The 13,957-nt window shown below is 37.0% G+C and overlaps 1 protein-coding gene across 1 annotated transcript in view; it reads right to left on the bottom strand.

The window, feature by feature from the left end:
* The window catches only part of ANO4 (anoctamin 4), a 211,770-nt gene that overhangs the window by 81,231 nt on the left and 116,582 nt on the right, over nt 1-13,957 (bottom strand). Inside the window, exon 6 of the mRNA XM_065671440.1 lies at nt 10,233-10,391. Coding sequence (XP_065527512.1) covers nt 10,233-10,391 — 159 coding nt within the window. The remainder of the gene's footprint in view (nt 1-10,232; nt 10,392-13,957) is intronic.

The raw sequence follows: 13,957 nt of genomic DNA, 5'->3' as shown, positions 1-13,957 counted from the left end.
GCTCCTATGTGGATGTTACTGTAACAATCTCTGTTAAGAAAACAACAGTGAAGAGATGGTTCCTGACTTCAGATGAATTAAACCCACCCCACCTCCCTCCCCCTCTCATTTTGCTTTCACCACACTAAAATCAATAAAGAGCTGATAAAAACTAAAGATGAATCAGAAAAAAAAATGGTATCTAAATTGTAAGTTTCTCCAAACCTATCCAATTTCTTTCAGAGATAATTTGAGGATATTTTGAACAGTATTTGTAGGCAGCACTTACTGTGCTATATGTTATTTTACCTAAAATAAATTTCTGAGATCTTCAGGTTCTATAGGCTTCAAGATAAAAATTAGGTGGTTAAGTACATTAGAAACATGTCTTCCCTTTGTTAAAGACATACACTTAGAACAGTTTAATTTAGGCACTCAAGAGTAACATGATGAAACAAATCTATTCTTTTGGATATTGGTAATAGTTTGTTGAGGGTGCTCTGGGGCTTTAATGCTAAAGTTAGGGAGAATGTCAACCATTTGAGAGGCACATATGCACTTTCTAGAAAATCCAAATTCTAGTTATTCAACAAAATCTGAAACATATTAATGTTCCTGCTGCAAATTTTTAAGGATCTAACTGTGATAATGTCTGAACACGGGATAAAAAACTGTCAAGTGCAAGTAATTCATTCATTTCCACATATATCCTGATGAGGTCTGAACCCAGTTGTGGGACTGGCACCACATCCTTCACTTAAGATCTAATTTTACTTTCCTTTACTCAAAGGAAATAGAATACCCATGCAATAGACCTGACTGCAAAAGCTGCTGTCAGCTCATTTCTACATTGGGAATCTAGTAACGAGTTAGGAAATGAGGTTTTCTTTTATGTTACACAGTTTCTGATGGAAAATATCCTTGATGCCTTGCAAATGGTCTAAAACATAAATTAAGAACAGAATCATCAAATAAAAGCTTTTGCTAGCTAGGCATAGTGCTACATGAGCATTTAAGTAATTGGCTGTGATGCCATCTAAGAGAGAAATGCATTTTGTTTCAATACCAAATTGAATAAATTATATGAAAATGGAGCAAATTGAACAAATTTTTAGCAAACATATGAAAAACTTCAATTTGATTTAAGCTTAAATATTGTCTTCACAAAGTACCATATTTTGGTGTATTACTGGACTACATAATCATGCAGTAAAAAACGTTTCCTTTTTTTTTTTTTTTGTTTTGTTTTCTCTTTAGTAAAGCTAAGCATTTCTTATCAACTAGCACTGCATTTTAATATTGGGCATTTAATTTTGAATCTGTCTAAATGAAATGTTTTCACATTTTCAAAACATTTCCCTCTATCCTCAGCTAAAACAGTCTGATGAGTCTCATCTATATTAATGACTATTAATTCTTTGCCTTTCTCCTTCCCTGCCTTCTGATAGTCACCCTCCATAAATACAAAAGATTTATTTCAAGGCTTATTTCTAAAGAGATTTTACTCTCAGATTTTTGTAGGGAAAGTTATACAGTAAGAAGGGGTCTATTTTTACTTGTCTGCCATGATTTAAAGTGTATATGCCCCCACATCTTGATGCTAGCTTCCTCTTAATGCTGCCTGACCATTACACTTCCTTCGCTCTTTCCCAAAACTCCCATTTTCTCAATCATCCCATATAATTTTTACATTTTTGTGCCTTTTGGCTGGAACAATGCATTAGTAAGATACATGAATTCTATTTCCTGTCGCAACAGAGACAAAAAACAGGCCAAGATGTAAATGTAAATTGGAATAGCAAGCACTCATCAATTCACAGTCAAAACAGCAAAGAATGGAAGATGGAAGATGTCAAATAATGGAAAATGTGCAGAAGCATTAATCTATTCCATAGCTCGAGGGAGTTAGAACTGAATTTTACAATTGTCACACAATTCTGCTAGTTTGCTTTACACTTGCTTTACACAATTCTGCTTGCTTTACACTCCACGTAAGTCCATTCCGTAAGTCCATTCCTACCACTTGGGCACAGGACAAACGCCTATCCTTAGCAGTTTATAGATCTGGTGTGTTCCATATATCTGACCCAGTTTTCCCTGCTGGACACTGGCAGGCTGCTATATTTGTATCAAAACACATGGATCAGAATCATGGCTTTAAGACCACTGACGCTGAGAAGTTGCCTGAAGGCTTACTCTCAAGGAGCAGACATCACAGGTGTGATTCAGGGCAACTATGTTTAGATGTCTGCAATGGAGAGGAACAGGCACCTTCAGGATACAATTATTTTGTTTTATTTTCCTCAGATTGAGAGGAATTGCTTCCCAGAAGGGCTTGTTCCTCCCAGGCCAGAGATCTACACTGCAAACAGCTACAATCAATAAGAAGTTTCTTTTCCCTCTTGGGTCTCTGAACTGCAGCCACCTTACTTTCCCTGGGCTTTTGTTATGTTCCTCACCACCCACCCCAACTTCTGCAGTAGTATAGACACATAACTTCCTACAACTGCATTTTCATGGGTGGCTCTAATTCACCACTTAGCTGCCTGGGACACATCACAGTGACAAGTGATCCAGAACATTTTAGAATCATAGAATCATTAGGGTTGGAAGGGACACCCTGTACAGCTCAGAGCTAAAGCTCAAATCTGGGGATTACCACAGCTGCTACCACCCTACTGACAAGGCCTTGCCTGCTATCTACTTCCCCCACTCCACCTTATTCATTCTGCTCACAGAGAACATACAGGAAAATAACAAAGCCTCCCACTACTGTCCTCTGCACTTTTAACAGGCCTCTTGATTTTAATCAGTACTTTCTGTATTTTATCACTTGAATTTTTGTCTCTCGTGAATTTCTGAAGCTAATGATAAAATTCATAAGTTTGCACAAGACCGTTGACCTGCGATGTTTTACCTACTGCAACTTCTGCCTAACTACTGTTTCAGAACGTTTGCTTAATGCAATCCAGTCTCAGAAAGTCAGTTTCTAATAGCAATAGCACTCCCTGTATAAACACAAGAACTCTAGACATGATGGGCCAGGCTGTAGTCTGCACTGAACTAGATACAGAACTAAAAAAGCCATGGCTATCCTGATCTAGGATTGGTGACAGTTCTGCTGAAACTTTTGATGTCTTTGAGCAACCTGGTCTAGTGGAAGGTGTCCCTACCCATGGCAGGGAGGGTTGGAACCGAATGATCTCTAAGGTCCCTTCCAACCCAAACCATTCTGTAATGCTAAAATTAGATGGAAGGGTTGTAACAGATTATGGGAGATAACTTTCCAACCAATTTAAATTTAAACCCTAATGTCTAAATACAAACTCCTAAATTTTTACACAAGGAAATGATGTAGATATTTTATTACAGACACAGAAAGGTACAGGAAAACTATACAGACATATGTGTGTGTCTGTCATATACACAGAGAACTATATATAGTTCTGATATCACTGAATATTCTACCGTTATTACTAGCCTACAATGGCAGTTTTTCAAAACATGTCATTTATAAACTAACCTGAAAGGAGGTCAAATAAACACATTGGGAATGAGGAGGACATGTCTCCAAATCTAGCAGACATAAAACATAACATGAATTTAGCGTATCGTAAGACAGAGTCTTATTTTCCAGATTCACATGTCTCTGTTTTGTTCTTCTCCTAACTGATTTTCACTGCAGAGATCTTCTTATTTATGAAAGGTTTTGAATTTTAAAAAGGTAGACGAGATGACTGTTTAAAAGAGTAGGTACAAAGTTCTTATATTAGTTTTTCACAGTCGAGACTTCAGAAAGGAGAGTCAATCATATTTGTTATAAATGGAAAGATCTATTTCAATCTATTATCAGAAACAACAAGTATCTAAGTGTCCTAGGTTCAGCTGTAGCAGTCACTTAAGCAGTGGTTTAAGCCACGACACTGAGTAGTAGGTACAATACCATGTAGACCAAGAGGAAAGAAAAGTCTTCACGCTATTTTGCCTAAAAGGTACTTTCAGAGATTCTTTTAAAAGCTTTCATACAAGAATATGAAAGGTATTTGTGCACAGAAGAGAGTTTTGTAAACCATGTAAGACTTTAAACAAGGGAATATGACTGATTGGCTGACAGAGGTTTCAGTCAATGTAGCTATCTCAGACACATTTTTCCTCAGGCTAGGCTTTATTAAACTTCATTTAAAACATCACTTCATTACCAGTCAAACAGCAAGAAACAAACATAAATATACAGTGGATAATGCTGCATTTAGTTTGAACCCAGAGAGCCATAAACTGAAACGTCTTTTTCAATAAAGTTTGAGCACTGAAGTAATTTGACTAGCTCTATTTGTGAGGCTCTTACCACAATTAAAATACAGTTAATCCAAGGCACACTGTTCCAATGCTGTACTTGCTCCATGACCAAATTAACCTAGGACAAGAAAGAAAGTAATCGGACAACAAGAGGGCCTGGAGACCTTGTGCCAAGAGCTGGTGAGAAGAGGAATTGTCCTTTCCAGATTCTTATTTCCATCCTAGGACTAATTCCAAGGAGGGCAGCCTCACACTGCTCTATGCTGCAGGGGAAGATGCAAATATTCCCTAGTTCAAGAAGGCACTGCAGCTGTTTGAAACCATTACTATTTGTTTCAGAAGCACGTTACTGTAAACACAAGACTGTCTTTTCAAAACAAGTTCAATGCCAAAATCATCAACATGAAATGAGAACATACAAGGTACCACTAGTAATTCTATATAGTCTGTCTTTCTGTTCCGTATAGACAACTCTAGTTTTCTACTCATTAAGCCAGTATCATCAGTGTGTGTTGCAGCAAACCAGTCATGTCACCTTTGGGCAATGAAATGCTCACTGCAAAGTAAGTCACTGTAGCCTTGTGCATTACCTTTGTTCCTGATGTCACTGGCAGGGAAACAACATCTCAAAAATAATTGCAGTTTAAGACCAATTACTGTAAACGGAAAGGTGACTTTTGTCATATAGGGGACATCTCATACGTGACCTTCATCTTTTTTTAATCTATTGCCTCTATGTTTTTTTCCATGAGCCTGGTGTCCTTCAAAAGGTTTTTGACATTCTGATTTGTGAAGATTGATGACAGGAAACTCTGACAAAAAAAAAAAAATCCTACTAGGAATTCCTGAAAGAAAAAAAGTATCTCAGAAGCTTTTTATCCTTTTTCAGTCATCTATATTTCATGTATTACCTCCATACTCCACAAAAAAGCTCCATTTTTTAAATGTAGATCAATTTTTCAGCTATAGTTTCTTACCCTACCAATTTTACAAAGTCCTGCTGAAGGACCCAGAAATATTAATCTCCGGGCTCCCTCAGACAATTAAGAAGTTTACTTTTAAAAACTGCACACTTAAATTTGAGTTCAGACTCTATCTATCTAGACTTCCATGTACCTCCTTAAAATTCTCTAAATTGCCACTGTGCTTTACACTGGACATAGTATCTGACATATGAAACATTTTTCCCTCAAAGACCATGCTGGAAATTCCTCCACTGTTTAGTGGCAACTCATTTTTGTACAGAGCACTCTGGAGGAGGATGTTGCTCTGTCTGTACCTGTACATTTTCCTGTAAAACACTACTGAAAAGAGACGACACTTGCAGATGCATTAGACAATGAACCAACAGTAAGTATTTTTTTAACTTGCTTTGGCTGAATTTGTATGAACAGCCTCATAAATTAAATAGGTATAAGCACTTTCACTTATGCATACAGTGGGCTTGCATTTCAGTCTGGTTCCCTTTTTGCAAGCATGGTTTATGTCACTTTGATGTCTCTATCCATGATTTGTGGATGCAATCAGACATGGTGCTTAAACATTAAAAAACAAACTGCACCTGCTAATAATGGAATATTATGTTGTTTGTGAAACCACAGCTCCTTCAGGCTGCATAATTTGTCCTATAAGTTCATTAGCTGTAGATATTTACATATTGAATAATAGGATCAGAAAAGTGAGAGACTTCAACAGGCATGAAAGCTACTGGATATTTGGTATTAGTTACTGTAGTGGATTAAACATTGAACACAACTTTGGGTGCCCACCAAAGTAGCTCTGTCACTCCCCTCTTCAGCTGGACAAGTGAGAGGAAATGATAGCAAAAGGATAGGAACACCAAAGGAAAACCAGCAGCCAGGAAAAGATTTCCCATCTGACCTACAGCTTTCTCCTGGCCACTAACACAAACTGTCCTGTCAAGCTGCAAATAGGCTGAGCAGTCTATTATAAACCATATGCCTGGTTGATTAAATTAACGCGTACAGCAGCAATCAATTACAAACAAGTCAGTGTTCTTTCAATAACTGAATAAACTGAAGTCATAACTGAAAAATAAACTTTGAGTCAACTCCAAAGGCACTGAGATTTTATTGTGCACTGCTTCTCAGAGAACCAAATTACATAAGCTAAGTTTATAAAACACCTTTCCTCACTCAGATCTGCAAATGCCACTTGGGGTATGGAAGTCAACTTAATTCTTTTCTGCCCATGAATCGCAATCAGCAATAACATTTATGTAACAGGAGTCTCATGAACAATTGCAGTGATGACGCACAAACCAGAAAAAAGCAGATTGGTCTCACATAACTGTTTTGATTCTGCAGCACTGACAACAGCAACAGAAAGTAGCAGATGTCATTTTTGCCAGAAGGAAAGATGATAATATTTGACTATGCTTGGGACCAATAGTTGTTATTCATAACATCTCTTTCACATCACCACTTTCTGAGCATGAAAGTTTCAGTCTTTGAAGTTTTTTTCATACTCATTCTTTATTTCTAACTTTTACCTCACTTTGACATGATCATAAGTCTATTTTGGTTTTACACTCAGGGATCAGCCGAGAATCACAGAGAAGCTATATTGTGTGCTCTTTCTGTCATCTGTAATTTCTCTCAACATTCATCATTTTAAACCTGACTCCAAGTTGCTGCTAAATATAATTCTTTTGCTGAATATATGTTTCTAGCCCCTGAAGTCCTATCCCATTAGTGCAAAGTTACAGCCATATTAAGAGAAACTGCTTTGTAGAACTCAGACTACTTCACCATGAGCTAATCAACATCTGCTTGCAAATTTGATAAGTCATGAAGTAATAGTATTCTCTAATCATATTGCATCAGCTACTGAAAAAGATCTCTAAACATAACTTTCATTCTCAGATTAACATAGCTTTCAGAGCCAGACTATACCGGCTAGTAGATACTTGTTCATATGGCAAAAGTGAAATTTATACTGTGCTTTTCTTCACTGCCATTTTGGCTTTTCTCCAGGTAACACTTATGGCATATTTCTACTGCCTATTGTATACACTGCCGGATTATCAGCTGCCAGATGTTGCCTCAGAAACATCAGCTGCTGCTTGAGGCAGGGAATGAATGCAATTAGAGGGGCCCTCATGACAGCTTGACACTTATGGTGGCAATGTTTAAATTTTTAATTGGGCATACATCACAAAAACCAGTCCTGAAGACTGTACCAGTACACTATGCTAGTATCTGCTTTTATCTGGGAGATGTAAAGATCAGTGTGCGGGCAGAAGCCCAAATGGGTTGGCTGCCATTATATCTGAAATAAGTCCCTGAAACAATATTTCACATCCAGTAGCTGTGAGGAGACTTGCTTTTTGAAACAGTAAGGAATGCTATTGCTTTTAACTAAGGAATGTTCATTGTTTTTATACTGAAACATTAGCATACATACATATGCAAATATATATAATAAAGGGCCTGAATACTACTGTCTCTCAGTTTCTACTGTCATGCCAAATGCCTTTCCAAATAAACTCCATCAAATCAAATTACAAATTATGACTTAAAAAGTTTGGATACAATCTTTAAGGAAAATGTATCAAGTACATTTACCAGGAGAACTACTCTATATGAATTTAGTGCAGACATGAGAAGAATAAAAACCCCAACCAACCAAACAAAACAATCCCTCCTAAAACCCATGACAAGTTCAAACTAAATGCAGTCTATTCCTAGGGCTACATGACAAGACCAAGCATCAGATTCATTTTGGATACACAGTATTTACCTAGATCTAAAATGACCTCTTTCTTCTCTTTTACAAATTACAAATCCAAGGATGGTCTCTGTTTGTTCATCCAGCATAGACTTCCTTGAACTGCTTTACTTCTATCCCGCATTTGCATTGCATTAAAGTCCAGCTTAAATAAGTCACAAGTGAACAAGTTATGTACGTCAGCTGCTCCATGCTGGCTACCTCAGTGCCTGCTCTGTGAGTTTAGCATAATTTAAAGTACCTGACTGAAAGTTGTCTGCAATACTATATACATGCACCAGCACAGTATAGTTACTGCTTACAGCAATTTAGTTGTAACTGGACATTTAGGACTGGGATTAAAACACATTAATTGAAGATACAAGAGTAATCTGGGATAAGGGAACTTAGTTCTGTTTTGGCCAAGAGCCCAGCAGAAGCAATATATTATACCTGAAGAATTAGAAAACAGACCTTCTGTTAAAATATTCTAGAATTGTAACTCATAATGATGTGTAGTCTCACCAAAGAGAGAAGTAAAAATAATGAGAAATAATCTAGTCATTAATCAATCCCACTGCTTAATTTAAACATATGTGTTACACAGCACAGTTGTTACTTTGTGGGGAGGGGGATGGAGTGTACCAAGAATATAGTCATTTTTTTCAGGATTATAATTCAATTTGGAAACTAATGTGATCATAAAATATAGATGCTAGGGTTTAATTTTAGGTCAGAATCATATGCTAAAAAAGATTGCTACCCTAGATTTAAAAAACATTACCCTGAGTCATGTAATACAACCTCATTTTGATTTTTCTGAGTTTAGAAAATGTACAATTACTGATGCTGCCAAGAAGTCACACCAAAGCCAAATGAGATTAATATGAAATAAAACTGCACATCAGTAGCATAATAGAAACTGAAATGAATAATCAAATGGGCAGAACATTCATGCAGCCTAGGCAGCAAAGTCCAAATAAACGGGCTTGAAACTGTCAAGAAAATTTCATAGTAAGCACTTGAATCATCAACTTGAAAAAGTTTTCTGTGTAAAATGTTGCAATAAGTTTCATAATACTTAAAATATAAAGTGATTTCATAATTTACACTACCGACCTTAGCACAGCAACAAAACTGCAAAAATCACAAAGTAGAAAGAAATAGTTTTGAGATCACTTGGGCAGGTGTATCAATAGGGAGGGTTAATTTCACACTCATTTTCTACAGTGCCCAAATTTCAGAGACTTCTTCAGCATCTCTCCTGGTGGAAGCAGGGCAGGATTCTAGGTTATGAATCTGAACAGCTGCAGCAACACTCTCATGTTCTTGGATGTTGTGTTACAACTCATACAGACAGTTGTATGTTTACAGGATTAAATGAACAATGGCTGCTATTGAAAATGTCTTATCAACTACAGCAGCACTAAAGATGCTAACTTCAAGGTTATTTGAAGGAATAGTTTATGGTAACTGGTTGATGTAACCAGTGATACGCTCATACTCTCATATCCACAGTACCCATGTTCATTTAAAGATATTTAAAGATATTAAAGATATTAAAGAGATGGTCTCTTTAAGCCTTGCTCCTGCTACTTATCACATCAATAAACTTTTAGACACTTTACATTCGCTTTTGTACTTTTTGTTCAGAAAATATTTACTGTGTTTTGGGACCAATATAAGTGATTCGCATGCACTGTCCAATTATTTCAATGTTTAGGATTAAGACAGAAGGAGAGACTTTAGGCTCTGTTCAAACTACCAAAATACTGCTCAAGTCCCTGTGCCTAAGCTGACAGGAAAAGGAAGGCATGGTCTAGTAAGGCCTCTGGAAAGAGTACCAAGAATCTCAACAATGATTGGAGCAGGTAAGTAAAAGGAATAGGTGCAGAAATGTGGACTGCACTCAGTAGAAATAAGGCCATCCAAACCCAGCACTTATTTTCTCTATTGCACAGCACAGTGGATGAAATTCTTTGGCTTACTTGTGCATGAGGTTGAAAAATATGACTAATGGCCTATTTTGGCCTTCAATCCATGTGTCGTTTTTCTTTAGGCTATGCTTTCCTACTGCTCTGGCAAAAAATAGCCTATATTTAGGCACGCTTAAAAGCATTTTTCCACTGCTACAACACAGTAAAGGAGGTTCAGAGTAAATAAAATTCCTACCCTCAGATTCTGTACAGTTTTCAATGTTGAAAATTCTTTCAAGGAAGCTTTCTTACCTCTTTTTCCATTTGTAGTCCTTCTGCTCTAATATTTCTCTCAAATATTTCTCTCTTTTCTGCCTGTGGATTGGATTTTCTATACACCAGGATGTAGTCAATCCGACATTTCCCATCTCTAAAGTATAGTCCATTGGTTTTGTTCTTATCAGGTACTTCCTGTAAAGAGAAAGTCAAACATTTTGGTAATGTTAATTTGCCTTTGTAATTGCTGCACTGCTGTTTGCACATCATTTTTCGGTAATACTCAGAGGAAAAGAGAATGAATCAGAACAAGCTGTTCAAGTTTTTAGGTACTTTACATACAGTGCCTCTGAAGTCCTCTAAAAGGATTACAGACTTCAAAACCAGGTGGTCTTCTTAGGCAGCTATTTGGTCATATAGGCTTGGGATAGGACAGAATACAGAACACAAGCCAACATTCCTCCCTCACCACCCTCCGTAAAATTAGGAATAACTTCTCACATATAAGATAAAGAAGAAAATAGTGGTACTGAAGCAAAAATTTGAAATTAAGTGCTTAGTATGGTAGAATGTCTTTGTACAGGTGAAAAGAACAAAACCTGACAAAAGCATTTACTATATAGCTAGAAACACTAAACCTGGTGCAGAGATTCTCATCGCTTTGTGATGACTCTAGTACCTCTGTCTCACAGGAGGTAACAATATGAAGATCCTGTATGTACCTACCTCACTATCCCTTATCAGACTAAGTACAAAATATCCTTTGCTTAAGGAACAGTTGAGGAAACCCACTGGATTTATTTGAAAATAATTCCTGATGTTTGTTCTAGCAGTACAGAAACACAATAAAGACGTTTTCTTGGCTATTTTCTGTGAAGAGTGTACCTGTTCCAATGTTTGCCCTGATAGAAAGAAACCACTTGATTTCACTGTTAATAAGAGGTCAAGCAGGTCCCTCTTCTGAGATCTAAATCAAACTGCAGGTCTTTTTCCAGAAATTCATGAGATGAAACTCTCTACAGATCCTCCTTACAATTTAACACTACTTCCACAGAATACAAGCCCTGACCAGGGGTTAAGCTTTCACCTTCAGTGAAGTTGAATTTGTGTGGCAGTTTGCGGGTTGGAGTGTTTTGTACAAAAAATGGATGCTGTGAATGACATATGGGTACAAACAGCTTTCTCTCAGAGTTACGTAGTCAGCAGGGACCTTCAGGAGCCTCAGGATCAGTCCAGCTTCAACCTGAAGTGAGGGTTAGGCTAATTTCTCAGTTTTTCTGGAATTCCTTAAACATTCATACCAGAAATAGCCATGCCTTATAATGCATGATCAAATCTTAGGGGAAAAAAAAAAAAAAAGAAATGTTTTGCTTTTCACATCTGGGAAAAGTAGGGAATTCTCAAAATACTTTCTCTATAGCAGAAATGCTTCTGAATTTAAATTGCAAAAAGTGAACTTAGTACAAATTATTCTTACAGAACCTCCCCCCACCAATGTTCCCATTGAAAGAGTGTAGAGTAAGCTATCTTCCTGATTCTCAGCAGGCATTTTGATTAAATGGAAAAACCAATGAAAGCATCCCAAATGTCCCATCCCCATGGTACATTGAGTTTACTGAAGGCAGAAAGGGCAATTTTTCTAAGCTTTTTTTATTACAGTGCCTGACTTCTGACATAACTTAATGCAGACTTGATATAGTAGAACAGTTCTTTGAACTGCAAAAGAAGGCAAGAAAAAAGATTTAAGCCTCAAGGAAATAACAGTAACAAACCATTTATATCTAGACTGCATATCATGCTGACAAATAATATTATCAAATATAGAAGCCTTTTTTCATGGAGCATTAAATATGAAAACAGCCCAGGAAGCACAGTTTATTTTTTCTATAAAAAATCAAAGTTGAGAAGACATAAAAAAAACCCCAAAAGGGTATTTAAGGTTATTTAAATAAAGGAAGGGTGCAGTAGGAGATTTAGAGGCAGTGGGTCATCTTGGTGGTCCCATTCTCATTTCTAAGCCTCCTGATGAGCCATCCTTACTGTTTTGTAGGTCTCAGAGTCACTGCATGTATTTTAGCAAATAGTGGGGTGTAATAGGAAAGGATCTGTACAACAAAACAACCTGTGCTGAGGATCTGCTGTTCACACTCTATAGAGCTTACATCTCACAATTTATTTGCACGCAGAAGAAATCCAGGTTTAAAATCTAATCCCTGGAATGCAAAGCATGGGTAGGGGTAACTGAGAGATTCACTTCAAATGTACACTCCTGATCTAAACTAAAATGTTAGTACAGACCCATCTAGAGAGTACAACAAGGAATCTGCCTTTCTCTACATGCAACAGTGACTTCGTTGGAAAAATAGATTTGTCCTTTATGCTTCCTATGTTTCATGTTTCTCTAAAGAAAATTGGGTTGCCCTGTGCTGACTCATCAGTGCATGCAGAATCTTATATTAAAGAGCATCTATGAGATTTAGCTGAGTTATTTGACTTGCAGGACTTCTTCCTCTATAAATATGACACCCTGAGACAACTACTTTTTCTTCCACTTGTGAAGCACTCCCAACAATGGTATTGTAATTTTTTGCTCAAAAAAGCAACCTAGACACCCTTATCTGTACTTGGAGGTTCTTTTAATTTTAGGAACACAGTATGTCAAAAACAGACTGAGAAATCCTACTAGACTAGTAAGGCCTCTGAGAAGGAACCTTTTCTGTTGTCTTCTGTTATAGCCTGTAAGGCAGCTTGATAGACTGATCCTGGGCTTACAAGAACTCATGAGAAAGAGACAGTAAGGGCTGGCCCTGCAGTGTCAGGAAATACCAGCTGCAGGGCTTTTGCACTGTTCACAGCCTTCCAGGCTTACACTATTCTAGACAGAGACTCTTCTTCTACCTTGAGCTTTGCTGACCCTTCTCCAGACATTGCATTTCGATTCCCTGTGTTATGACTTCAAAACTAATTTTCCCTGAACTGATTAAATATGATTAAATATAATCGTATCTGACTGCAGTTTTTTGCGGAAAAGTGGTCTAGTCATGTATGACAAATCTCCATTCCTCCAACTGAAAAAGGATGCTGTAAGGAAGTGGAAGAACTGTGAAGACTTCATCCTAGCAAGAAGTTTATTATTTCTGGCTCTATTTTGAAGCTTTATTTGTAATATGTGTATTTGAAGCTGTATGATTGGGAATTCTTTCCCAAGGAATGCAGTAGTTTTCATGTTCTCAGACCCACAATTAGGAGCCATTCTCCCTTGTTTGGATAAAGAACACTTAGTTGTTACTCCATAGAAAGAAATACAGAATGGATGCAAACCTAGAATACAGCTCCTAAATAATTTTTCTTCTAATTTTTACTTTCTTTCTGCTGCCACTCCATTTATTAGAAAATGAAACTTCAGTGAAAGTAATGCAATATTTTAGTGATAATATGCCCCTGGATTTAAATTGTAAAGTGTATACCTAATTGTTATATTGACATAGGTTAAAAGTATTTCAATCAATGCACACAAAGGGAAATGTGATTTTAAATTTGCTCAAACTGTCACTCTGTTTGAATGGAACAACAACAACAAAAACCATCTCTAGCCAAAGGACAAGTTGAATCTCAATCTGGCTCTGCATCTGTTAAGGAACTATTGATAAAGTTCCATGCATAAAGTCTTCACTGTTTTTCTGGTTGAGCATGAACAACTAAAGGTTGAAGTAAACAATATTTCAACTTGTCAGCTAAACAAAGGTGATAAGAAACCTTAG

Source organism: Lathamus discolor, chromosome 1 (assembly GCF_037157495.1).
Source record: "Lathamus discolor isolate bLatDis1 chromosome 1, bLatDis1.hap1, whole genome shotgun sequence".
Lineage (NCBI taxonomy): Eukaryota > Metazoa > Chordata > Aves > Psittaciformes > Psittacidae > Lathamus > Lathamus discolor.
This window is presented reverse-complemented; position numbering and strand designations above follow the sequence as displayed.